The following is a 25,971-nucleotide window of genomic DNA, read 5'->3' as shown; positions in this document are numbered from 1 at the left end:
CGCGCGCATGTCGCCGTACGGCCTCGCCGATCCCGGCAGCTGTGCGCCTGCCGCCGCCGCCGCCGCCGCCGCCGCCGCCACCGCTACGCCGAAGCCGGCAGCCGACTGCGGCGGGAGGGCGCAGCGCGCCGCCATCTTGCCGTACGGCGCGGCCGGCCCACGTCCCGGCCGTGTCGCCGCGCTCCCTCGGGGCGGGCCGGGCGGCGGGCGGCGAGGCCGGAGCCTGGCGGCGCGCTGGGCCGAGCCCGCGATGGTGATCTGTTGCGCGGCCGTGAACTGCTCCAACCGGCAGGGCAAGGGCGAGAAACGCGCCGTCTCCTTCCACAGGTACGCGGCCCGCCACGCCCCCGGCCCGGCCCGGCCCGGCCCGGCCGGCGGGGAAACTGAGGCCGCGCGGCGGGCGCAGGAGGGCGGGCGGCGGGCGTGGCGCCGCGTGACCTTGGCCGGGCCGCCGTCTCCGGGCCGGGCGCCGCGAGCCGGGCGCCGCTACGGCCGCGCGGCGCCCCCGGCCCGCGTCCCGCCCCGCGCCCAGGCCCTCGCCGCAGGCCGCGCGGGACCCGACCGCGGCCCCGGCGCTGCGCGGCCACCTGCGCGGCCCCGGGACGGGCTCGGCGCGCGCCGCGCGGCGGGTGGGAGGCGGCCGCCGCGGGGCGGAGGGCCGGCGCCGGGCCCGCGCGCTTCCGAGCACGTGCCCAGAAGTTTGGGTGCAGGCCGAGCCGTGCGGGCCGGCGGTTGGCGCTCCCAACGGCCTGAGGTGCCGCGGCGGCGGCCCAGACGGGCCTCGGGAGCGGGAGGCCGGAGGTCACGTGGCCCGGCCTCCGCACCCATCGGCTCGGGCTCTCGGCCCCCGGCAGCCTAGGCGGGTCGGAGGACCCGGTGGATGGAGCTGGACGGCGCCGAGTGGCGCCTGGCCGGACGCAGCAACGGTGAGGGATGTCGGCCCGGCAGCCCTGGAGCCGGGAGTGCGCCGCCCCTTCGGCGTCCCCAGGGTTTCCTGCCCCATTTTTGTTTTTCTGGTTCTTAAAAGTTGTGGCGTGATCCGCATGACAGTTGCGCTCCTGGCCGCGTTTAGGTGCTCCTTTCAGTGGCTGAACACGTTCACGTCGTCTCCTGAAGGCTTTCTTCTGGCGAGGCTCGACTGCACGGGGCGCTCACTCCCCGTCTCTGCTCCCCAGCCCCTGGCCGCCCCCAGCCTGCTTTGTCTCTGAAGGGCGCGCTCCGGGCCGCGGTCTGAGGGCGCACTGTGACCGGCGCACTCCGCTCGTCGCAGCCCCGGCCGGTGGAAGTGCACAGATCCGCAGCCTTGTGCTCCGATGCGCTTCCAGGCGCACTCCGTGCCCGGGCTGCGGCCGGCGCTGCCTGGCTTCTCAATAGCGGAATCGGACTTCCTGGTTTTGGTGCCCAGAGTTTACCTTCTAGGCACACCAGGAGGGTTGGTCAGTGGTCAGCTTCCAGAAACTACTTCCAGTTGTCCTGGTGCCCTCTTGATGGAGCCTCCTCTGTGCTCAAAGGGCATCTGCCACATCCCGTGAGGAGTGACAAATTTTTCCTCTCTTGTTCTACAGACTGTGGGTTCCCAAAGGGTAGGCAGTGGATCTTTCCCTCTCCTGTTCCAGTGGTAACTTGTAGGTACGCGGTGTTCCTTAAGTTAACCCAGGGGCGCTTAACTGAGCCACATGCCCAGCCCTTTTTATTTTTATTTTGAGACAGTGTCTGAGTTGCTCACGGCCTCACTAAGTTGCTGAGGCTGGCTTTGAACTCATCATCTTCTGTTTTAACCTGTCAAGTCTCTGGGATTGTAGACAAGGGCCACCGTGCCCAGCTCCTGTAAGTCTATAGCGGAGTATTTTTTTAAGTAAATGAAGTCAGTGCAGGTTTCCACGTTTGGAACGATGCTTGTTTTGATTTTGTAGTTGGGGAGAGACATGCAGTTATTTTTGAGCACTCTGTCATTTGTCCTGCAGGTTCCCCCTGAAGGACTCAAAACGCCTGATCCAGTGGTTAAAAGCTGTTCAGAGGGAGAACTGGACCCCCACCAAGTACTCCTTCCTCTGCAGCGAACATTTCACCAAAGACAGCTTCTCCAGAAGGCTGGAGGACCAGCACCGCCTGCTCAAGCCCACAGCAGTGCCCTCCATCTTCCACCTGCCCGAGAAGAAGAGGGCGTCTGCCGGTCATGGCCGCACCCGGAGGAAGGGCGCCAGCAAGGCCTCAGGGGCCGTGAGGGGCCGTGGGAGCACCACAGCCGGGAGAGGGGCTGTGAGCACCACGCCGCCCTCCAGTGGAACCCTGATGGCCCAGCCAGAGTCCCGCAAGCTGAAGCGAGCCCCTCTGCAGGGGGATGCCACACCCAGGACCACCCCAGACCCCGGCGGCCAGGGGCAAGCGCAGCAGCCTCTGGGAAAGACCCAAGGAGATGGACCAGCGGCCCCTCGGGCGGGCGGCCAGGCAGAGGCAGAAGCCTGTGCTGAGGAAGCCAGGAGCCAGGATGCTGCTTCCTCCACCCAGGGGTCCGGGGCAGACAGAAGCGGGGTGTCCATGGACGACTTCAGCCCCCCAGGGTCGGGGGCGTGCAGGTTCATCGGCTCGCTTCATTCTTACAGTTTCTCCTCTAAACACACTCGAGAGAGACCGTCTGTTCCCCGAGAGCCCATCGACCGGAAGAGGCTGAAGAGAGATGTGGAGCCCAGCTGCAGCGGGAACAGCCTGGGGCCCGACAAGAGCGTGGCCCAGAGCCCCCCGAGGTCCTCGCTTACGGCCACGCCACAGAAGCCTTCCCAGAGCCCCTCCGCCCCTCCCACTGACGTCACCCCGAAGCCAGCTGCGGAGGCCGTGCAGAGCGAGCAGAGCGATGCCAGCCCCATGTCCATCAACGAGGTCATCCTTTCCGCGTCGGGGGCCTGCAAGCTCATCGACTCGCTGCACTCCTACTGCTTCTCTGCCCGGCAGAGCAAGAGCCAGGTGTGCTGCCTCCGGGAGCAGGTGGAGAAGAAGAACGGAGAGCTGAAGAGCCTGCGGCAGAGGGTCAGCCGCTCCGACAGCCAGGTGCGCAAGCTGCGGGAGAAGTTGGACCAGCTGCGGAGAGCAAGCTTCCCCTACCTGAGCTGCCTGCTGCCCCCCAGCCGCGGTCAGTACCAAGCCTGTTCCCCTCCCTCCCCCCAGGAGGGGTCTTTGCAGCTTGGCTGGGTCTGGGGTGGGGGCTGGTAGTAGCCACACTTAGTGGACTGGGAACTCAGACTAGGTAGCTGACCTCTCTTGCTCCTGACCACACAAGGGGCCCTGTGTGTGTGGAGGTGTGAGCAGTTCCCGGGGGGCCAGCCTGCACTGCACAGGTCGTGGTGCCTGGGCAGTGGGCCTCGTGTGGACCCCAAAGGCCTGCTCCTATTCCATGCTCCCAGAGCCAAGTTCCAAGCAGGTTAGGGTCTCACAGAAATAAAAGAGAGTAAACTCTCAGAGAAATGCAGGAGACCCTTAGAATCCTGGGGAATCTTCCATTCCTGTTTCCTGAACATCCTTGAGACTAAATCATTTTGGGCCCCTGTAGTCATTTAACATCTATCCAGTGTGAAAACGTCTATTCGAGTACAATATGTTCTGTTCTGTAAAATATAGAATACCATGGGCCAAGACGTGGTGAGAATTCCCATTGTTCACCTGCCTCCCTGATCTTAGTACTTGCTAGTATTGAAACCCGGTCATAGTCTTTAGACTATATTCTGTGCTATTGTGGACACAGGTTTCTCCCCGTGCTGGTCAGCAGTGTGTGTTTTCATGTATTTATTGTCTGTTCTCACTCTATTTTACTTTTATATGCTTTCGAAAGCTAATTTCCAGGTCCTGTTTCTGTGCCGAGAATATTGTCCTCTCTGTTACATGGCCATGGAAAGCACTTTCCTGCCCACTCTCATGTCACCTGCGTCAGCATTTGTCCTGAGGATGTGAGCGGCTCTTCTGGTGGGATGAGAGTTTCAGGGGCTCCTGAACTCATTTCCAGTGCATGCTGAAGCTAATTTTTTGGAGTTATTAATTTTATTGCATCAAGTTTCAGTAACGTCTCTTGGAGCAATCTGCTTTTTTGAGATGTTTGGAGGTTTTTTTGTTGTGGCTGAAGACATGTCTGATCTTGTGACTCACCTCTCCACAGCTGGCTGCCTTTTCTCTGCACTGGCTTCCTCTCAGGCCTCCCCTGTTGGTTTCTGCAGAGGCGGGTCAGCCTTTTCCTGGGATTCTGGAGGTGCCCTTTCTTCCTGGGCTTCCGTTGAGCTCTGCTCTAGGTTTCAAGGCCTTGTTGTCATGTGTGTATTTTCCTGACAGCCTGTTAGGTCTGAAGTCTTTCCTGTCTCCTTATTCTCAGGCTTTCCTGTCACTTTGTTTGATAGCTACATTTTTAATTCCGTCTGAGAATCATCACCTTTATGGAGCAATGCAGTACAGTTGTGATTACTGACACGTTGGGATTTGGGTTTACCTTTCATTTTGTTAGCATTTCTTTTTCTGTTCTTCCGGTTTATTTTATTTATTTTTTTATTTTGGGGATTGAACCCAGAGTCACTTAACCACTGAGTCACACCCCAGCTCTTTTTATTTTTTATTTTGAGACAGATTCTCACTAAGTTGCTGAAGCTGGCCTTGAACTCGTGATCCTCCTACCTTAGCCTCTGAGCCTCTGAGATCACAGGGTGTGGCCTCCACCTCTGGCTGTTGTTATTTTGAGACAGATTCTCACTAAGTTGCTGAAGCTGGCCTTGAACTCGTGATCCTCCTACCTTAGCCTCTGAGCCTCTGAGATCACAGGGTGTGGCCTCCACCTCTGGCTGTTGTTTTGTTTTGAAGATGAACATGGCAGCCTGACTCTAAGTGTAGAGCTGAGTGGTTCCCATATGCTACCCTCCCCAGGTTCAGTCTTCTCATTTCCCCCTCAAGGAACCATAAGCATTTAGAGTTGAACATACATTCTTTTGGTTACTTTGTTCATGGCTATTGACTGTTTCCACATTTGTCCTTTGAGGAAATATTTAATGATTTTTTTTAAAGTTCATATTCCAATACAGTTTTGAGAGTGGTGGGTTGGGGTTGTCAGTTTTTCTGAGTCCTTGGGCATGAGGGAACATTTGGTTGGGACCTGAAGTAACCCTGGGCACCTGTCTGATGTGGCGGGCGCTGGCCCCTGTGTGGGTGGGCGAGGGCTCTTCTGTCCCTGGGTGTGGAACGTCGTGACTGGGGCTGAAGTGGGCCCCACGCTCGCCCCTGAAGTGCCCTTTCATCGGAAGCTCGTGGGTGTTCACGTGTGCAGGTTGTTCCCTCGCCCTGTCTTCCTGGATCTTAAGCAGCCTGAGGTGGTATAGATTCTGTTGACCCTCCCACGCTGTGGAAAGCTGCCAGAGGAGTCCCAGGGTAAGGAGAGGCTCTGACTCCTCAGTGGTCCCAGGATAGACAGCTGTGGCTGAGACCTGAGGGCAGGGTGCCCGTGAGCAGGGATGCCCAAGGACCACGCTGGGGAGGCTAAGAGGAAAAGGAGCACCCAGGCCAACAGCTGGGTCTGTGCTGAAGTGCCCAGGAGACAGTGGTGCCTTCCTCGGGGTGAGGCAGGCTGGAGGGAGCAGGCACCCAGCCTCCCAGGGAATCTGGGCAAGGTCAGCGTGTTTGAAGCCCTGGACAGGGTGCCTCTCCCAGGAGCCGCCAGGTGGCCCCAGGAGAGGAGAGAAAGGCTCACCAGGAGGAGTGTGGCAGGTGTCTGGACCTTGGCTCCCTGGAGCCGAGGGAGTGGAGTGGGTGCAGGGGTTGCTGGGGAGGCCTGGGATGGGGCACTCTCTTTAAGAGCTGCCTCCATGAGGGACATGGACAAGTGGACTGTAGACAGAGGGGCCATGGCCCCTGGGGAGTCTCGTTTGTCAGTGGTGAGGACTAGGAAGGCCCCGTGGGGCCTGAGGAGGCCCTGGGCTGGGCTCCCAGCAGCCTGGTGAGCGGCAGTGGTGGAGAGGGCAGATGTTCCCTGTGTCCCTGTGCCTCTCAAGGTCAGGTTGGGGCTGAGAGAGAGCCTGGCTCCCTGAGGTCTGCTGGAGGTGCCCTGGCTCTGGCCATGGTGGTCTGCGGTGAGGTCTCAGTGGAGCAGTTGTGTAGGGCCAGAGACCGGAGCAGGCTATGGCCCCTGTGCTGCTCTTTGCCAGCTCCTGGCCCCGACCTCCTGGCAGTCCTGGGTGTGTGCTCCTCAGGTGCTTGTCCCCACTTCCTGGCTGGGGTTGCCCACCTTGCTCTCTGACTGACCACGTACTTGATGCAGGAATATTGATCTCTATCAGGCACTGTTCAGCCAGTGCCCTAGTTTAGTAATTGAACACTTGCTTCAAAAATCCATATTCTTCCTTTTCCTTTGTGATTTGTTATCTACATATAATTTTTATTTTTTGGATTTTGGTGGTGGTAGTACTGGGGATTGAGCTCGGGGATGCTCTGCCACTGGGCTATATCTCTTACCTGCCCCCTTTTTTTGTTTTGGTACTGGGGATTAAACCCAGGGGCCCTTAACCATTGAGCCACATCCACAGCCCTTTTTATTTTTTATTTTGAGACAAGGTCTCACTCGGTTGCTTGGGGCGTCATTAAGTTGCCGAGGCTGGCCTAGAACGTGGGATCCTCCTTCCTCGATCTCCAAAGTCACTGGGATTACAGGTGTGCTTGGCCCATATTTAAATTGAGTTGTTGGGGGTGGGGATATAGTTCAGTTCATAGAGTGTTTGCCTGTCAACCACAAAATGCTGGGTTCAATCCCCAGTACTGCAAAAAATAAAATAAAATAAATTGAGTTGTTTTCTTACTGTTAAGTGTTAAGTGTTCTTTGTATAGTTTGACTACAAGTCCTTTTGCAGATGTGTTTTGCAAGTATTTCCTCCCTTTCTGGCTCATCACAGTGTCTTTGGCAGATCAGAAATTTCCAATTTTAATAGAACCCAGCATTTCGATTATTTTTAAGTGGATCATGCTGTTATTTCTAAAAACTCAAGTTCAAGTCCAAAGTCACTTAGACTTCCTCCCTTGTTTTTCTAGGAGTCTTATGGTTTGCATTTTACATTTGGGTCTATGGTCCGTTTTGAGTTAATTTTTGTGAACGTCTGTGTCTGAGTCCTTTTTTTCTTTTACGATCATCCATTTGTTAAACAGGTTAGTTTTTCTTCATTGACTTGCTTGTGCTTCTTTGTCAGGAATCGGTTGCTTTTATTGGCTGGGATGCTTCTTCTCTCTGGGCTGGTCACTGAACTGTGTTCCTTGGTCAGCTCCACACTGCACAGATGGCTATGGCTTCCTGGGAGCCCTGTGGTGAGGCAGTTGCCCACCTTGTTCTTCATCGTGCTGTGGGCTGCTCCAGGGTGTTTGGCTTTCCCTCTACCTGTAGTGTCAGCCTGTAGCATCTACCCAGCAGTTTGCTAGGGCTTAGGTGTTGTGTTGAGTCCATAAATCAAGTTGACTGACATCTTGACACGTGGAGTTCGAGAACATGAGGTACTTCCATTTATTTAGCTCTTATATAACATTTTTTGTAGTTTTTATGGAACTCTATACATATTTTGTGTGTGTGTGTTTCCTTAGATTTATACCTAAATATTTCTACTTTGGGTGCAAATGTGAATTTTCTTGTGTTTTACTTTCAGGTTCCAACTGTTTGTTGCTAGTAAACAAGAAAGCAGACAACCTTCGTATGTTAATTGCATGTCCTGCAGCCTTACTGTCGTTGCCTGTTAATTCCAGGAGATTTTTGGGGGTTCTTGAGCTTTTTCTGCATTGTGTTGTCCACAAACAGTTGTGTTTTTTCCTTCCTAGACCATCTGCTTCTTTTTATGCTCCTGTTGCACCAGCAGGAGTCGGGTGGTGTTACGCAGTGGTGGGCGTGGCGACTTTGCCCAGCTCCTGTCTTGGCAGGAAAGCTCCCGGTCCTCGTTGCTGAGTGTGGTGATGCTGTAGCAGGAGAACTGGGGTCTGGCCTGGGCTGGCTCCTGGCACAGTGCTCCTGAGACTGCGTTTCCTGAGTGCTGGGTGAGAGGAGCATCTCTGTTGTTTTTTCAGAAGCCCTTTCAGCCATACCTCAGTTGTGCTTCTGAGTCTGCTCCTGGGGTGGGACTGGTCCTTAGAGGGTTGGAGCTGAAAGCTCTATTGACCCCTGGCCTGGGTGTGGTCTGTAGACTAAGCTAACCACTTGTGGCCAGTGATTAACCAGTAGTGCCCACACAGCGAGGCCCTGTACAGACCCTGAAGGTCCAGAGAGCTGCTGTGCCAGCCAGCACTAGCAGTGCCTGAGGCAGGGAGGTCCAGGACATGCTGAACCCTCCCCCAGTCTGCGCTCCACGGTCCAGATGTCCAGTTCATTGTGGTTGAGAGCCGACCACGTAGGATTTCTGCTTCTAAACGTGTGAAGGTGTGTCCCAGGCCTGGAGTGTGACTCTCTTAGTGAATGCCCCCCATGGACTTAGGAAGAGTACTCGCTCCGCTGTTGAGGGGGAAGCCCTCCCAAGAGGCCTGCTCCTTCCGTGAGTGCTGGGGCAGGGTGTGAGGGCTGCTGCTCCAGGGCCCTTGACTGAAGGGCTGTCATGCCTTCCTGATGAGCGGTCTGACCTGGTGTCTTTGCATTGGTGCCTCTCTGGTTGTGTTAGCATGGTGTACCTTTCTCTTTTTTTTCACGACTGTTTAAGGTGAGCCTCTTATGGACAGCACATAGTTGGATTTTATTTTAAAATCTGCTCTGATGTTTGTCTTTCTTTTTAGGTTTTTAATTTTTTTTCCTTTTTGTGCTGTTTGACGGTGTCACCCAGCTGGTGTGCTTGGGCCAGTCCCCCTAGGGGCTACTGCTGGTGCTGTTGGATTGAATGGGCCTTGTTGGCAACTGCCTCCTGTCCTCCGCCTTCTGTGGTCCCGCTGCGTGGGCACACCTTTCCTGCTCCCACCTGTCTGACTTGCTCCATCCCGGAGTCGGCTCTTCACATTCACAACGAGTCAGCTCTGCCTAGCACTGTCATTGGTGGGTGGAGCACAGACCTGTGATAGGAGCCCACTGTCCTTGTGTCCCTATGAGTCGAGCTTGGTGTCAGCAGGAGGAGAGGAGAGCGCCCGCTGCCCTCCCTCCCCCACGGGCATCAGACCTGCCTGCACACTGTGCATCCTGACACTGAGCACCCTTGGCCCCGCAGGCCTGGGGAGGCTGCTCTGTCTCTAAGCCTTTGCTCCACGGGTGAGGCCTTCCCTCTGGCTCCTTTCAAGACCCTCCTGTCCTGGGCTTCTGCAGCTGGAGTGTGATATGTGGTGGGGGTCGGCGTCCCGCTGCTGGGCATTCTGCCTCCGCTGCCTCTGAGGTTGGCTGTGCGGCCACTTGGGGAGGTCCACAGCTGTTATCCTGCCCATGCTGCTTGTGCTCCTTCCTGCCCTTTCTGCTTCTCCCGCTGCTTGTGTGGGGTGCTCTGGGCACGTCCAGGGCTTGCTGGAGCTCTGACTCGGGCGCTGTGTGGTGCCCCTCTGCACCTCAGTTGGGGACTTCTGGTGACCTTGCCTCAGCCCCAAGGAGCCACTGAGGCCAGTCCTCCCTGGCAGCACCTTCGCTGAGCACGCCTTCCCATCCTGTGCACCTCCTGCGTGACCCACCTGCTTTCTCGTGGCGCTGAGCTTGCCAGTCATCGTCCCATGCTCTCAGGTGACGACTCCAGCACCCCTGCCAGAGACCCCAGGGGAAGCCTGCTGGAGGCAGAGCCTGAAGACGCAGGTGCCAGGCTGCAGGTTCTCCACTGCCACTGTGGAGCCCTGCTCCAGTGCCCTGCGGCTGCTGCCCAGGTGGGCAGATCTGGCTGTGGTTATGTTAGGGGGCCATCTGCGGCCCCTCCCCTGGTTGTCCATGTTAGGGGGTCGTCACTGGACCCTCCCCTGGTTCTTTGTGTTAGGGGGTCGTCTCTGGACCCTCCCCTGGTTGTCCATGTTAGGGGGTCGTCTCTGGACCCTCCCCTGGTTCTCTGTGTTAGGGGGTCGTCTCTGGACCCTCCCCACCATTATTTTTAGTCTGGTTGTTGATTACATAAGAAAAGGCGGCTAACTGTAGAACTCAGCCATTATGGTGATTCTCCTGTCATTGAGTTGTTCTTAAGTTTTTTGAATGACTGGATGGCCACACATGGTGTCTGCAGGTGATGGCCATGTGACCCCATTATTGTCTGCAGGTGATGGTCACGTGACCATTACGTTGTCTGGTGCTGTAGGAACTCCTGCTCTGTCTTCCCTCGTGGATTCTGGTTTCCTCCGCGTCTGTGTGCCACTCTCGTTTCATGTGTGATAAAGCCAGGGCCTTGCTCGTGGCGGAAAGAGCAGCTAGCTCTGGGATGCCCCAGCACGGCAGTGCCTCCCCCTGGCACAGCCCATGCTGGCCCGCAGCTAGGACGTCTTCCTTCATGACCTGCTGTATAGTTGGTGCCATTTTCTTCTGTGACGGTGGGAGGCATCCTTGTCACCAGTGCAGAGTGATGTGAGGTGGCCCAGCAGGAAGGATTCTGCCCTAGGCCCAGTGCCTGTCTGCACTGGCTCCCACCTCCACGTTGAGAGCAGAATGAGCAGCAGCCATCCCACGAGGAGACAGTGCTGCCAGAGCTGTTGGGGGCTGTTCTGTGCCTGACTCACTGTGGCTCCCTCTGTTGTGGTCAGTGGTGTCCACAGGGTGCAGTCTCCTTCTCTGCATAGGACAGCTCACATCTATGACCTGTCCCTACAAAGCTCCTTCCAGCTCTGCAGCTCTGTGAGGTCACTTCCTTGTGAGAAGTGGCCTCCTGAGTGGACTACAGTTCCCAGAATGCTCCTGGACCTGGCATCCGCTTCCCGCAGTGCCGCCTCAGCCAGGTGCAGACATTTCCTGGTAGTTGGCAGAAAACAACCTTGAGGAACCTTGCGGTGTGCTGTGATTCTGAAAACGTGGGGATGGGTAAGCCTGCTTTCAGCATTGGGGTAGGAAATGAAAGTTTAAATTTCTTGTACAAAATTTAGATTTTTATTTTTGCACTTTGGCTAGATTTTAATAAAAAAAAAAAAATGAGATCAGAAAGAAATTTGTAGAAAAGCCTGCCTGGTTTATTTGAAGAGATTGAAAGTTGCAAATCCACTGGATCTTCATTCATTATACTTTTGTTTCACTTTTAAATCCACTGTTTCTCTAATGAGGTGATTTACATTGGAATCGCAGGCTCCTGAGCGTATGTTGATGATCCCAGCACACATTCAGGCTCCCAGGGTGTCCTCGCTGCAGCTCCAGGCTTTTGTGAGAACAGGGCTGAGGGGCAGTGGCCAGGACCCAGGGGGTGGGGGCGGGCAGGGAACCAGGGGCCCAGACTCAGGTGTCCCTGCCCAGCCTGCTGTTGGTGTCCACATCGGGGCCATGAGGAGCAGAGCCTAGGAGGGCTCAATGGTGCCTGCAAATGTCCAGGGCCTGTGCCTTCTGAGGACCTGCTGGACTTCAGCGGGCGCACAGGCGCACCTTACCCACCTGCCTTGTCCAGTGCCGACCACGTCCAGGCGCTCCTCCCGCTCTCCCTGACACAGGCCTGACCCCTTGCCTTGTCTTTCCTGAGCTTGCCCACCTCTCCTGCCGTCAGCCCTGTGCGGGAGCAGGCCGCCCAGCGACCTCGGCTTCCTCCTGCCTGCCCCTGGGCGCTGCCCTGACCATGTGACATCAGAAGCAGCTCCCCTTGCTCCAGCAACTCTGCCTGCTGGCCCTGGGCTTCCAACTGCAGCCCCTCCCCACCTGAGCCCCCAGGCACCGCTCCTGTCAAGACTTCACTTAGACCCGGCCACCCGGTGTCACAGAACTCAGATGGGACAGAGCGCAACCCTGCTGTCACCGGGGGCAGTACACTGCCCTGCCTGATTCCCACCAGCCCATGGATCAGCGGCACCAAGCAGCTTGTGGTCCTGGGCGGCCTGGCCTCTGAGAGTCCCGCCCACCCTAAGCCCCCACCAGGCCCACAAGACCCCCAGGCCTTGTCACACAGTTCCCTTCCCTCCCAGGCCACCACTCTCCCCCTGCCCCCGACCCCCATGGGCTCCTGCATCTCTTCTGTCCCCCTGCCGTACTCCATGTGCTTGCGGATTCCTCCGGTCAGCCTCTGCTAGCAGTTAGGAGGGCTGCCGCAGAAACTCCTGGGTCAGCATCTGACCTCAGGCCACACTGCAGCCGGTGGGCACCACGGGCCCTGACTGGGGCTTCAGGCCTGCCTCACCCGCCCACGTCATGAGACCAAGCTCCTTGGGCTGGTGGACGGGATAGCCAGGGACAAGGGCACGTGACTCACACCACAACACAGGAGCTCTCTGTTTTAGTTTGGAAAAGTCTTTAGAAATTGGGGCATTTTATCCCCAAACCAGTATTTCTGGCTTTTCCTGACAGTCGGAAGACTGGAGCAGCAAGTGGCCTCATGTGGTCCTAGCCCTGGCACCCTGGTTGCTGGGCCACTTAGGCCCTGGGTGCAGCCCCGCAGCCTGGACGCCTAGTGGCCCTTAGCGTAAGGCGGGAGACTTACTTTGGTCGTGTTTGACTTGAGCCCTGTGTCCAGCATGGTCTGAGCCATGGTCGAGGTCACTGGGGTGCTGGGAGTTCTTCTGGCGCTCAGCACGCTCCAGGGACAACCATGTTCCTAATGCCTGTGCCTGGCCTCTGCCTCGAGGCTTCTGTGTGGAGAAGCCCCCGCAGCCCCTCCAGTGGCCAGGCCTGTGCGGTGTGTGCTCGGGTCTGTTTGCTGGCTTGGCACCTGGCTCCTGGCTGTGTCGTCTGGACATGGCGTCCACTCACCAGTGCCGACCACGTCCAGGCGCTCCTCCCGCTCTCCCTGACACAGGCCTGACCCCGTGCCTCGTCTCTCCTGAGCTTGCCCACCTCTCCTGCCATCAGCCCTGTGCGGGGGCAGTCGGGAGGGCGACTGCCCACGGTGGACGAGAGCTAGCTCGTGGCTCTGAGAGGAGGTTCTCGTCCCAAAGCAGTGCCGGTCTGCCTGCTGTTCTCAGTTGTGTTTCTGAGTGTCCTGGGCGCTGCCCCGTGACCCCTGTGGGGGGCGCTCCTGCTGGTTTTCCTCCTCCTTCCCTAGCTTCCGCCAGCCTGTGGCCTGCCGGTGTTTTCTTCCCTGAGTTCTTGCACTCAGGTGCTTGGTCTTCCTTCAAGCTCAGAAGTGGCTCGACTCAGCACGTGCACCTGCAGTCCCAGCACCTTGGGAGGCCGAGGCCCTGTCTCAGAATGAATAGATAAACCAGGGGTGGACACACCCTTTGCTCTGAGCGCCAAGGACAGCACGTGTCTGGGACCAGTGGGTTGCTGAGGGTCAGTCATGTTGCCTGGTGAGATGCTGGCCGGTCCTGCACCTCAGGAGGTGTGGAGTCTACCCAGCCTCTCTTCTTGGCAGCCTGGAGGGCCACGGGAGCTGTTCCCCACTGCCTGCCCACTCTTCACTCTTCTGGTGGACAGGGGCCACTCACCTGCCTCCAGCTGTGCCGGCCTGGTTCCCTCATCTTCCAGCCCCACCCTGGCTCTCCCAGCTGGCTCCCACGGCCCCACGTTCTGGTGGCTGTGGAGTCTGTGACCTGTTTTCCCTGGAAATCAAGCTCAGGGAAAAGCTCTTGTCATGGCATTCTTGTTAACTCCAGAAGAGGTGGAGATCATTCTGACCTCCTTGGTCATGTCCCCAGAAGACCAGAGACAGACTGAGGGACGGAGGAGCAAGGTCACTGCCTCTCGTCTGCTTCTGTGCCTCAGACTTGTGGGCTGTTAGAGGCCAGTGTGTCTCAGGCTCTGTCTTCCTAGCCCTGTCTCTGAGGACTGCCTTCCAGGCTTTGGGCCAGCTGCCGCGTGGCCTAGTGCTGGATCAGAGGGACTGAGATGAGGAGAGCTGCCTAGGGAGGGTGGCCTCAGGTCTGGGGAAGGCGGGGTTGTGCCCACTAAGGCGTGGGTTCAGATGTCCCTTTAGTGAGTGGTGTGGTCCCTGCTGGCCTGCGACCCTGGCCCTGCCTCCTGAGTGGTGTCCAGCTCTGCTGCTACTGCTGAGCATCTCCCCACCAGGGGGCGGCATGGCTTATCCCAGGCCCTGGTCTGCTGAGTAGAGGGACACCCAGGACCTCCTGGGGAGCCTGCTGGCCAATGGGATGGCTTTCACATGAGCTGCCAGCCTCCAGTGTGTGGGCAGGGCTGGACGAGCACTTCTGAGCCTCCAGGGCAGGCTCCCTGCCCTCCAGCCAAGTGCCTTGGTGCACTGACCCCTGCAGGGTGCTGCCGGCTCATGCTGGCCTCTGAAGGGCCACAGCAGGGCATCTGTGCTGCTCTCCCTCCCTAGAAGGCTCAGGTGTGTGTTGGGGGTCAAGGCTGCAGGTCACCCCTCGGAGGGGCAGCAGGTCAGATTCTAGTCCCCTGGACTGAATCACTGGCAGACTAGCCCCCGTCCACTCCTCTGTGCCCAGGCTGCTGCGTTGGCCCACACCTGGGCTGCAGCACTGCCCGAGGACCAGGACAGCTGGTGAGAGCCACAGGCAGGGCTTCGGCCTCAGCCTGTGAGTCGGCCCTGCCTGCCTGGGGGTCAGAGTCTGGGAGGCCCGAGGTATGAGGGGAAGACCCCTTCTCAGTGCTGAGCAGCTGTCAGTCAACCTGAACAGCCAGGAGGAAGGCGCCCAGACGCTGGCCTTTGCATTGGGGCCTCCAGCACTGGGCCTTCAGCTCTGGGCCTCCAGCTCTGGGCCTCCAGCTCGTCCTCAGCCTGCGTCTCCAGGTCAGCATGTCAGCTCATCTTCCAGGCGCTCAGGCCAGAACCCTCAGAGCCCCTCCATCCCATGTCCACCTGCTCTGACCTGGGGTCCTGAGCCTGGCCCTTCCCCCACCGCCCCTCCTGCCATCTGGCCAGGCCACCCCTCCACCACCACTGTCTCGTTGTGGTTGGTGCCCAGGCTCCTAAACAGATGGCCTGGAGGGTGGGCAGAGCCCCCTGTACTCCTGCTGTCCCTAGTGTCCTTTTCCAGCCTCCAGACACAGGCACTGGGAAGAGCCCACAAGAGGCAGCCCCTACGGGCAGCCCAAGGTGGGGGACGCAGAGGTACTTCACCCTGCTGACCTGTCCCCCACGAAGCCACTCGGCAGCACTCAGTACCCCCACCCACCATCCCACCTCTGCCCACCCCAAGCCTCTCAGCCAGCTGTGGCGCTGGCTCACCAGCACAGCAGGGGAAGACCCTGAGCCCTGTACCCCGCTCTCCACCTCCAGGTCCCTGAGCCCACGCAGGAGCTGCTGTCCACCCTGGGTCATGTTTCTGTGGTCACTCATGAGGTTCTGACCACGTGGCGCTGCTGGTTCCAGTGCTGCCCGTCTGAGGTGTGCGCTGGCAGCACGTGCCTCTCCACGGGAAGCCCAGTAGGGTGCGCAGGAGGAGGCTGCTGACTGCTGTCCTTCTGTCCTCAGAGCCTCCCAAGATGAACCCAGTGGTGGAGCCGCTGTCCTGGATGCTGGGCACCTGGCTGTCTGACCCTCCAGGAGCTGGGACCTACCCGACCCTGCAGCCCTTCCAGTACCTGGAGGAGGTGCACATCTCCCACGTGGGCCAGCCCATGCTCAACTTCTCGTAAGTCCCCCACGCAGGCTGCGGTTCTAGGCTGATTCAGAACAGAGAGGGTCCAGCAGGAACCTGCAGGCCATCTGAGGCAGGAGTGGTGGCATGGTCTTCCTGAGGCCATTACGTGTGTGACGGTTTTAGGCAGCCCACAGGGTCGTCGCTGTGAACCAAGCGTGCAGCAAGTGCACGCTTGTTTCCATCTGATCTTGAGCTGAATTCCCGTGTGGAAGTCAGTCGCCCCAGTGTCTCTGAGAACAAGGGGTGTGGCTTTCCTCCTGATTTGCCCTGAGCTGGTTGCGAACCGAGGAATCCGTGAGTGCTGTGGTTCTGAGTCTTCGCCACAGTGAAGTCCTCAGTGGGGTCCCACAGCACACTCACTGGGAGAGCCCTGCTGTTCTGGAGGAGGCAGAGGGTCCCGGGCCTCTGGAATGAGGGCCCTGTGCTCCTCTGGCCTCTGCTGTGTGACAGGGGCAGCAAGTCAGCTTGGGGCTCAGGACCAGACCTGTTCCTGGCTGCACAGTGTTGGATAGGATGTGTGCACAGACTGCCGGTTGCACATCCTAATCTGGAATACTCCACAGGCTAAGCCTTTCCGAGCCCTGACGTGATGCTATTTTGAGTTTCAGATTTTAGAAGCTCCACTTGTATTTATAACACCTCCGGTCTCGGAGAGATTTAGAAGATCTTGTTTAAAAACACTGTTTCACAACCAGGCTCAGGGATCCTTCCACCGCAGCCTCCCAGGCTGCTGGACACAGGCACCACCGCCATGCCCGGGTGTGGAGTTCTTGATTGAGCAGACAAGGGCATGTGACCCGAGGGAGTGTTTGAGTCAGCTTTGCTTCACTGTGACCAGAAGACCCGAGGGCAGCTGAGAGGAGGCAGAGTCTGTGGGGCTTAAGTCCCTAAGGTCTCAGTCCACAGAGGGCCTTCTCCATTGCCCTGGGCCCGAGTGAGGCAGGGTGTCATGGAGAAGGGTTCCATGGAGGGAGCTCATGGTGGGGGCAGGAAGCAGAGAAGGGCAGGGAGCACAGGGAAGATGTACCCTGGGCCACAGGGCATGCCCATCTGCTCACAGTCCCATAGCAGTAGTGGACTGATGAGGGCCAGCTGTCAGTCCACCATTGCAGTGGGATTCTGGGTGGTAGATATGATGCAGACCAGTGTCGTTGGCCTCTTTGAATTGTGGCCTGTGCCAGATGATCGGAAAGTCCACCCTGCAACTGGCATGGGAGAGCAGTGGAGTGGGGTCCGGTGCCGGCACAGGTGGGCACGTGTGTGCCCTGGACTCCGCAGTGCGCGCCCTGCGCGCAGGTGCCCCAGGCCAGGCGCAGCCGGTGACACTTGACCTGTCCAAAATTTGCCGTGAGAGCCGTAGACAGGCCGCGGGCAGTGTGGCGTCCTGAGCCATGCAGGGAAAGGGCTTCGGTCTGGGTGCTTGCCCAGCGGAGTTGTGTCCCTCCTCCTGCATCTGCTGCAGGGCGCATGCCGGCGAGGGGCCCGTGCCTGCTCTGTCTCCACCACACAAACCACCTGGATTTGGGCTCAACAGAAGGAGGTCCTAGAGCTGTCCAGTGACCATGGGCATTGGACAGCACTGGGTAGAAGGTGGGGAACAACAGGCCTGGGGACAGTGATAGCCAGCCAGGACCCAAGGGCCTGGAGGGGCAGAGGCAGCAGGGCCCAAGGCCACTTGTGTGTCAGGCTGTCGCTGGGCGCCTCCGCACCCGGGCATGGGCACTGGCAGGCCCGGCACCTGCCCTAGGTCTCGGCTTCCTGCAGGTTCAACTCCTTCCACCCGGACACGCGCAGACCCCTGCATAGAGAGTGTGGCTTCATCCGCCTCAAGCCTGACACCAACAAGGTGGCCTTCATCAGCGCCCAGAACACAGGTACTGCCCACACCCAGGGTGGCAGGGGAAAGGGCTTGCAGACGACCTCTCAGGTGTGCTTGCTCGGGGACTATGGAGGCGTGGTGTGGGTGTGGGCTGCGGCCGCCTCCTGAGGAGCAGGGCTCCTGAGGAGGACAGTCTGGCGGCAAGGCCTTCTCTGGAAGTCTGCTTGCCCCAGTTGAGGTCCTTCTGAAGTCGTTCATCAGCCACCCTTGCCACCTCATCACTTCAGTCACTCAGGCTGCCAGGTCGTGGCGCACGCCTGCAATCCCCAGACTCGGGAGGCTAAGGCAGAAGGATCCAGAGTTCGAGGCCAGCCTCAGCAACTTAGAGAGGCCCTAGCCCTGGTGGTCAGTCTCCAGTACCGAAAAAGAAACCACTCTCAAGAAGCTTGCATGACCTTGACCTTGCCCACTTGCCCAAAAACTGCTCACTTCCTGGATGTTCAGGATGCACCCAGCTCAGAGTGGAGCTGTTCAGGCCCTGGTGGGCATGGTGGTGGGTGGAAGTCAGTGGGTAAGTCCACCCCACAGTGCTCCAGTGGGGGCTTCTGGTAAGAGGGCTGGATCCAGGGCACCTCTGCAGAGGCCAGAGCCCCAGAGTACCCATCCTGTGCTGTAACACACTGGAAGCCCAGTAGGCCATGTGCAGGCGAGAAGGGCCTTGTGCTGGAAGTCTGAGTCCAGCCTCCTGTGGGGAGGAGGCTGCTCTCTGGAGCCAGAACGGGAGGCTGCAGCTGAGCTCCACCCCTCGCAGGTGTTGTGGAGGTGGAGGAGGGCGAGGTGAACGGGCAGGAACTGTGCATCGCGTCCCACTCCATCGCCAGGATCTCCTTCGCCAAGGAACCCCATGTGGAGCAGGTGAGCCCGGCCCTCCCAGGATAGTTGTGGTGTGTGTGTGAGGTGGCCAGCGGGGCCTCTGCAGGTGCTGCGCCTCCTTCCCCGAGCCCATCTCCCGGGCCTCCTGGCTCCTCCCTGGCTGATGGGCAGGTGGTCGCCAGGCTGCTTCCCTCTCACGAACACCCTCGTGCTTGTGTGTAAGTGTCCAGGTTGACTCACTGCTGTGTGTGCCGCCCCGTCCCTGGCCTCACTCTGGTGCTGTGAGTCTGACAGCAGCAGATGGTCCCTCGTTCACATTCGAATCCAGCCTTTGGTGGAGGGCTCACACTTGCTGGGGTCATGGGTTCTGCTGTTGGTGTGGGTGGACACGTGTCCGCCTGCGGTCTGCTCTCCGGCCTGGCTGGTGGTGGGAGCGTCTCTAGCCACCTTTCTTGCCAGCTTTCCTTTCTCTCCAGGGCTTGGGTTCTTGCTCCGTGTTTGCTGTGCTCCTGCGGCTTCCTTTAGTCAGACCCCTGACCTCCCAGATGGGTGCACCTGGTGACCGCTACAGTCCTGGCTCTCTGCGGGGTGAGCAGGGTCCCTCACGGACGCTGCTGCAGGGCGTGCAGCTGGCCCCGTGACACCCGGCGCAGGTTCTGGGCTCTTGTGCCCTTTGTGTCATAGGAGGGTCCTGAGCGCCTCTGTCCACAGGTTCTTTTCATTGAGTGTTTCCCTTTCTGGATGGGCTTCTGAATAAGACTCGAGGTTCCAAACCTTTACCTGGAAGTCTCATCGAATGTGTGAATCAGCCTGGGAGTGCCGGCTGGCGGCTGTGTGGCCGGTGTGCTGAGAGCTCTCAGTGCCTGCTGTTGGGCTAGCACTCTGCTGCTGGGCACCCTCCCAGCCCGCAGGCCTGGGGGTTGGCTTCCAGAGGCTCTTTGCAGCCTCTCTTGGAGGACTCTGCTTCTCCACTTGAAGCAGCCCGTGCAGGAACTGGGCAGGGGAGGTCCTCCTGCGCTGGCTCTGTCAGGTGGCATCTTCCGTCCCCAGCCGCATTCCTCCTAGTCCAGGTAGAGCGCTCTTGTGGCTCTGCTTTCTCCTCCTGGCTGTGGGAGCAGGGCCTGCGCCCTGGCTGCTGCTGGTGCCGGCGGCCTCTCCTGGGTCCTGGTGCCTGCCCCGCTCCCTCCACCCGGCTCTCCTCAGCCGCCTGCCCCGCTGTCTTCTTGGTCAGCCTTTCTCCTCACACTTGCCAGCGGCCATCTGTTCTTCCAGGGTTTTATTTGGATTTTGTTCATTTTTTCTGGAGAACTAGCTTTGGGTTTTAACAATTAAACAAAATGTTCCTCTTTTGCCAGGGGGAGGAGGCAGTGCACCGGAGTGGGGGCCTGGGGTGTAGCCTAAGAAGCCAGCACCCAGGCCTGGGTCCTCTGCTGACCTGACTGACCACAGGTGGGAAGCAGGCCTGGGTCTTCCCCTTGGATCACTGTGGAAACAATGTCATTCTGGGGTCGGGGCCCAGGATGTGGGAGGTGAGGGACTGGTGCTTGGTGAGCAGCTGTCTGCCCTGCCAGGTGCTGCTGGGCAGAAGGCCATGACCCCGCCACGACCATGTGTTTGGAATTTTTTGGGGGGCGGGGACCAGGGATTGATTCCAGGGGCACTCGACTACTGAGCCACATTCGTAGCCCTAGTTTGTGTTTTATTTAGAGACAGGGTCTCACTGAGTTGCTTAGCACCTCGATTTTGCTGAGGCTGGCTTTGAACTCGTGATCCTCCTGCCTCAGCCTCCCGAGCCGCTGGGATTACAGGCATGTGCTCACTGTGCCCGGCCTGGAATTTTTTCACAGCCAAACGTGCTGTGGGTGCAGGACATTGCTGAGCATGAGCTCTGCTGTATCCTGAAGCCTCTGGCCTGGTTGCTGTGTCCCCACGCTGTTCTGTTCTACGCCTTGACCTTTGGTGGGAGTTGCAGGCTTGGCCGGTGCCGCCATCCCTCCACATTCCTGCAGCTCGGGTGGGTTCGGCGTGGGCAGTGTGTCTGTTGCTCCTGGTGAATGTTCCTTTGGGGAGCCTCACGCAGACTCACACTCCTCTTCTCCTGGAGAAGGTCGAGCTCCCTCAACCCCAGGCCTGAGCGCACCTGCTTCCCCAGGCTGCCTTGCTGCGGCCAGAGGTGGCTCCTTTCTCACACACCTTCTTGGTGCTCAGAAGGGCCCTTTCCTCTGCTTCATTAGGTGCTCTTCCCACATCCAGCCCCACTCTCTGCCAGTTACCTAAGCCCATTTCCATACACCAGAAACGAGATGCCTGCGTCTGAGTGCGAGAGCTGCCTCTCCAGGCTGATTTCTGTTTTGGTCCTTTTGTCTTGCTCTCCAGAAGATTTCCTCATCCCTGTCTCCACGCGGTGGTGGAATTCTGAGCTGTGCTGGATGGCTCCTTTCCACGGATGGTCTTCCTCTCCCACCTGCCTATTTATTTATTTATTTATTTTATTTTATTTTTGCGGTGCTGGGGATCGAACCCAGGGCCTTATGCTTGCGAGGCAAGCACTCTGCCAACTGAGCTATCTCCCCAGCCCCCACCTACCCTTTTAAACTTGCTGCTCTGGTTTCATCCATGCACGGGTTCGGCAGCTTCTCCAGCCTCTCTCTGAGAGCCTTTGTTTTTGTTTTTGTTTCTGAGATGGGGTCTCACCTTGCTGCCCCAGCTGATCTGAACTCCTGCCCCCGCCTGCTGAATAGCTGGAGCTGCAGGTGCTGCCTGCACACAGCTTCTCACCGAGGTGCTTGTGACGGTTTTAGTCTTCTTCTTTCACCATTCCTTTCCTTCCAAGTTGCTTTCTAGTATCTTTTTGTTTTGATGTTGCATTTCTTCTTTGAGGTTTCTTTAGATGCATGATGTGCTGAGGGGCCCCACCACTGCCCCCAGCCAGGTTCACAAGGAGGACTGAGCACAGAGTGGCACTGGCAGCTGAGACCCCCACAGAAGGGACACAGGGAAGGCAGGAAAGGGATAGGGGCAGGTGGGTCTGGAGGAAACAGGCTCCAGCTCCCAGGCGGAAGGCACCCCAGGGTCCACCAGAGAGGCAGGTGTGCAGCACTGCAGGCTGCAGGCCCAGGGCGCACCCTCCTGGTGTGTGCTGTGCAGACCCCAAGGGAGAGAGTTTTCTGCGTGGATCCCAAAGAAGGAGACTGTCCTGCTGCTGGAAACTGGCCCAGCTGCCAGGTTCAGGGCTGAGCATCTTGCCTGGTGGCCCTGCACTCTGGGCCTAGCCAAGGGCCGGGCTGCTGGTCTGAGGCACCAAAGCCCTGCTCTGTGAAGATGGAGCAGGATCTGCAGAGTGTCCACTTCTTCTATGTCCCCTTTAATTTTTATTTTCCATGCATCTGCTACTCAGCCTGTGGACATATTTTTAACAGTTTTTAAAGATATGATTCATGTACTGTAGCAATTAGTTCCTTAAAGTGTGCAATTCTGTGACTTTTAGTGTAACTACAGAGTCGATTTTAGAGAATATTCACATCCCAAAAGAAACCTGGTGCCCCCAAGTGTCCTCCCAGGTCCCCACCCTCCCTGGCCCTCAACAGACACTCATCCGTGTCTCCAAACTGGCCAGTTCTGGACACTTCTAAAGTTGGGGCCATTTTCTTATGTCTGGCTTCTCTCCACTGAACCTGATGTCCTCAAGATGTGTCCAGGGCTGTGGTCAGGAATAGTGCCTAAGGGCTCCTGAACACACCCTGGGCCAAACTATTCCTAGGCTGTGTTCCCCGCTGCCACCTGGGTCCAGCATGTTGGATGACTGCCTCCCTGTGTCCTCTGCAGACCCTGCGGAGCCCAGGCTGCTGGAGGCCGCCTGTGGGCACTGCTCCCCAGGCCTGGCCATCTTGTCTGTGTCATCTACTGTCCATCCACTTGTGCTGCAGCCTGCCATGTCCCCCAAGGTTCAGAGAGGACCCAGGACCCAGAGCCACCTTTCCTAGTGTCTGGCAGGAGCTCTTACGGCCAGAAACTGCCCTCAGCCAGTTACATGCGGCACAGGTGGTTCTGCAGGTGGAGAAGCAGACGTCCAGTCCACGTGCGTCAGGGTGCAGTCCTGACAGCCGAAGCCGTCTCCGGACCCTCGCACTCTGCCTCCTGAAGCTCACAGTTGCATCCGGAACCTCTGAGTCCCCAGCCCACTGTACAGTGGGGCTTGCCTGCCCTCCCAGGGGCGTCCCGCTGCCCACACCTGCAAGGAGGCACCACCTGCCACCTGCTATCACTGGGCCCCTTCATCTGTCCCAGTTCCTTGGTGGAACACGTTTTGGCTGTTTGAGAATCTGCACTGTTGTGGTCAGTTTGCATACGATTCTCCCACTCCCCATCCCAGTGTGCGGTGTGATACATGCAGGTGGACAGTCAGAACGAGACCCTCACAGGAAGTCTGCTCCTCAGGCGCCCACAGGGTCCCTGGGGCACGTCCCTGAGCTGGAGGGCTGGCAAGTGGCCAGACAGTGCCCACCTGTGTGTGTCTGCCCTTTCCCCCAGTGGGACCCACAAGAGGCGAGGGCGGGGCGGGGGCATGGCTGTGACTGCGAGGGCAGGGCCTGGGGGTGGGACCAAGGACTGGGCACTGTCTGGGCACCTCTGGAGGCTGGGCCTTGGGGAGTGGACAGGTTCTGGGGGCTGCCCACATTTTTGGTTTGTTTTCTTTCCTCTTGTATGTACTGGGGATTGAACCCAGGGGTGTTTAACCACGAAGCCACACGAGCCCCAGCCCTTTCTATTTTTTATTTAGTGACAGGGTCTTGCTAAGTTGCTGGCCTGAAACTGGTGATCCTCCTGCCTCAGCCTCCTAGCTGCTGGGATCACAGGTGTGGCCCCTGCGCCCTGCTGGCAGTCTCCCACCCAGACCCACCCCACCCTCCGTCTCCTGTGAGGGTCTCATTCTGCCTCTCCACCTGCACGCATCATGCTGCACTTTGAGACATGCAGGGCTTGCCGCCCTCCTGGGCTGGAGGCTCATCTTGCCATCCTGTGGGTGAGTGCTTGCTGCCCTCAGGGTCTGCTGGGTCTGTGCTCCAGTCCTGGCCCAGCCTCCCTTCTTGAGTGGTGCTTTTTGAAGAATAGAACACTTAGCCCTGTTACCAGTTCCTTGTTTTGTAATTAGCGTTTTCTGTGTCACATCAAGTTTTTTACTTATGCCAAACCGGAGAGAGTTCCAGCTCATGTTCCTCAAGAGGCTTCTCAGCCTTTCCTTTGGCTTGAGGTCTGTGGTGTGGGGCCAACTGGTCCTTGCAGTGTGCAGTAGTGGCCGGGTACCCCCACCACACTCCCCGGCTGCAGCACCGGTTCTTAAGACTCCCTTCCATGTGAAGGTTGAGTCCATGGGCAGTGCTCTTTCTCCCAGCCTCACACTTGTGGACGCTGTGCTTTGTATTGAGGTAGCTGATACTCATTGTCTAGCAATTCCATTTTTCCACAATTCTCCTGGCTCTTCTGGGACCCATGTAGAACCTGCTTGTCAGTTTCTAGAAGAGCATTTATGGGGATCAGTTGAGTTTCCTAGGTGAATTTGTAAGGAGGCCCCATCTTGTTGACTGAGTCCTGAGGTGCAGTCCATGGTCAGCGTCTTCATACTGTGGACACGTGGATGTCTGCCTCTGAGCAGCATGGGGCTGTCACCCCACAGGGAGAGGAGGAGGTCGGCTGGTCCGTCGTGAGGATGGACTGACGGGTCTGGGTCTCTCCTGGCCAGGTTCATGGCCATCTGTGAGGTTTCGGTGTTGTACATTGTTAGATAAAATCTGAGTATTTTGTGGTTTTGGCTGCTGTTATAAATGCTTTTTTTTATTTTCCAATTATTTTTTGCTAATATATAGAAATAACAGTGGGCCCTTAAATATTCTCATATCACATGACCTTGTTGAAATCATTTACTTGGGCTGTGGCTCAGTGGTAGAGCATTTGCCTCGCACGTGTGATCCTCAGCAGCACGTGAAATTCAATAATAAGATCTAGGTATTGTGTCCATCTACAGCTGAAACAGAGATTTTTAAAAATCATTTACATCACTGACTTTCTATGGATTTCTTCCTGGGCCTTGGTCCTGGGTGTCTGAGTGTCTCGGATGCCCTCGTTGACTGACTGGATGGGGTGCTAGGTGGCGCTCTGGCGCTGGGCCACCCCACAGCCCTTTCTGTTTTGGGACGGGGCCTCCCTGAGTTCTAGGCGGCCGGGTTGCAGGCCAAGGGAGATTTCTCCAGCACTCCCTTGGAGTGTTGGTGAGGCACAGAGTGGTGACATGGCCAGCAGTGGGCCTGCGTGTCACACGGGAGCCCTGCCGTGGGGCCCTTCAGAGCACTGTGTGTTCTCGGGTCAGCAGCGCTGAGCAGGCCGGACTGTCTGACTTGAGACCCGAGGACCATGTGCTCCTGTTCTCGTGGAAACAGCCTCGTTGTGATTCTTGTGGACTGGTGGCTCGGAGATGCTGGTGGGTTTCCAAGGACACGTTGGCAGTGAGTTCAGGCTGCAGGTGACGGTGGGAGTCACAGCAGGATGGCACGCCGGGTGCTCCTGGAGATCGGGAGCATGGCATCTCAGCCTGGGTGACCAGCTCCTCTCACCTGTGTGCATAGGCCTGAGGCCGGAAACCAGGACCTCAGTGCCCTGCAGGGGCCTGGGCCCAGCCGTCACCCGCGGGTGTGACACCTGGGTGAGTGGCAGGCACCAGAGGGCATCAGTGTTGGCTGGGCCTTCTGTAGATCAAACAAGGAATCTCTCGTTCTCTCCTCAGATTACCCGAAAATTCAGGCTGAATTCTGAAGGCAAACTTGAACAGACCGTGTCCATGGCAACCACCACCCAGCCACTGACCCAGCATCTTCACGTCACCTACAAGAGGGTGACGCCGTAGCCAGCACTCCAGAGCCCGGGCCCTGCGAGGCTGCAGCTGTTGGGCGGCTCTGTGCAGACGCTCCTGGAGTGGTGTAGAGAAGCCAAATAAAAGGCCTTTATTTTTATGGCTGAGAATGTCACCTGGTACCTCTTGTGTCGATGGCATGCGTTCCACCTGCTGCTGCTGATTTCCTCCCACAGACTTTTCCTTAGAAACTTGGTCTTGGCTGGGGTAGAGCTCAGCAGGGCAGCTCCCGCTGGGTCCACCCTTTGCCCCGCAAGAGAAGTCATGTGATAGGCAAGTTCCTCTCTGTTCCTGCAGCTTTTAACAAGATCTGAAGAACCCAGCAGCCTTCTATAGCACGGGCTACAGTGTTGCAGACAAAAGACAGAATGCAAAGGGTCGCAGCACTGGGCACAGTGACCACACCTGGGGTCCCAGCCACTCAAGGCTGCGGCAGGAGGGCTGCCTGAGCCCCACTCCCACCCCCCATAACGTCTCCAAAAAGAGGAACAGAATGAAGGTCATTTCCATCACCTTGAGGAGCAAGAGTCTAGGCCTCTTCCCCAAGTCAGGTGCCTCAGGAGCCAGGCGGTGGTGACCGCCAGCACTGTGTCTGTCCTATGCATTACCCCACGACGGCTTGCTTTCGTTTCTGGTGACCCCTCCGGGGCACCCCCCAGCCCAGGTCACCTCTGCCTCCCCACTTGCTGCTGCGTACCTGTGAGCGGTTCAGGTGCGGCGGCCCCAGGACTGCCGAGCCTGGGCACCACCTGCACACCAGGAG

The 25,971-nt window shown here is 58.0% G+C and overlaps 1 protein-coding gene across 3 annotated transcripts; it reads left to right on the top strand.

Annotated features, from left to right (window-relative positions):
* Window positions 1-7: 7 nt before the first annotated feature.
* On the top strand, window positions 8-25,308 carry THAP4 (THAP domain containing 4; the record flags this gene model as incomplete). Of its 3 annotated transcripts, XM_079133670.1 has the most annotated exons (8): window positions 8-327; window positions 1,965-3,127; window positions 15,444-15,603; window positions 17,377-17,486; window positions 18,243-18,346; window positions 18,781-18,892; window positions 19,660-19,753; window positions 25,083-25,308. In XM_079133670.1, the coding sequence occupies 7 exons, from the start codon at window positions 8-10 to the stop codon at window positions 19,698-19,700; spliced, it is 2,010 nt and encodes a 669-aa protein (XP_078989796.1). In that variant the 3' UTR covers window positions 19,701-19,753; window positions 25,083-25,308. The 3 variants fall into 3 exon arrangements, with proteins under 3 accessions (XP_078989796.1, XP_078989797.1, XP_078989798.1); XM_079133671.1 differs by lacking the exon at window positions 18,781-18,892 and having other exon boundaries at window positions 160-327; XM_079133672.1 differs by lacking the exons at window positions 18,781-18,892; window positions 19,660-19,753 and having other exon boundaries at window positions 163-327.
* Window positions 25,309-25,971: the final 663 nt, after the last annotated feature.

Source organism: Sciurus vulgaris (genome assembly GCF_902686455.1).
Source record: "Sciurus vulgaris genome assembly, chromosome: 3".
Classification (NCBI taxonomy): Eukaryota; Metazoa; Chordata; class Mammalia; order Rodentia; family Sciuridae; genus Sciurus; species Sciurus vulgaris.
The sequence above is the reverse complement of the archived record's forward strand: the minus strand, read 5'-3'. Positions and strand labels throughout refer to the sequence as shown.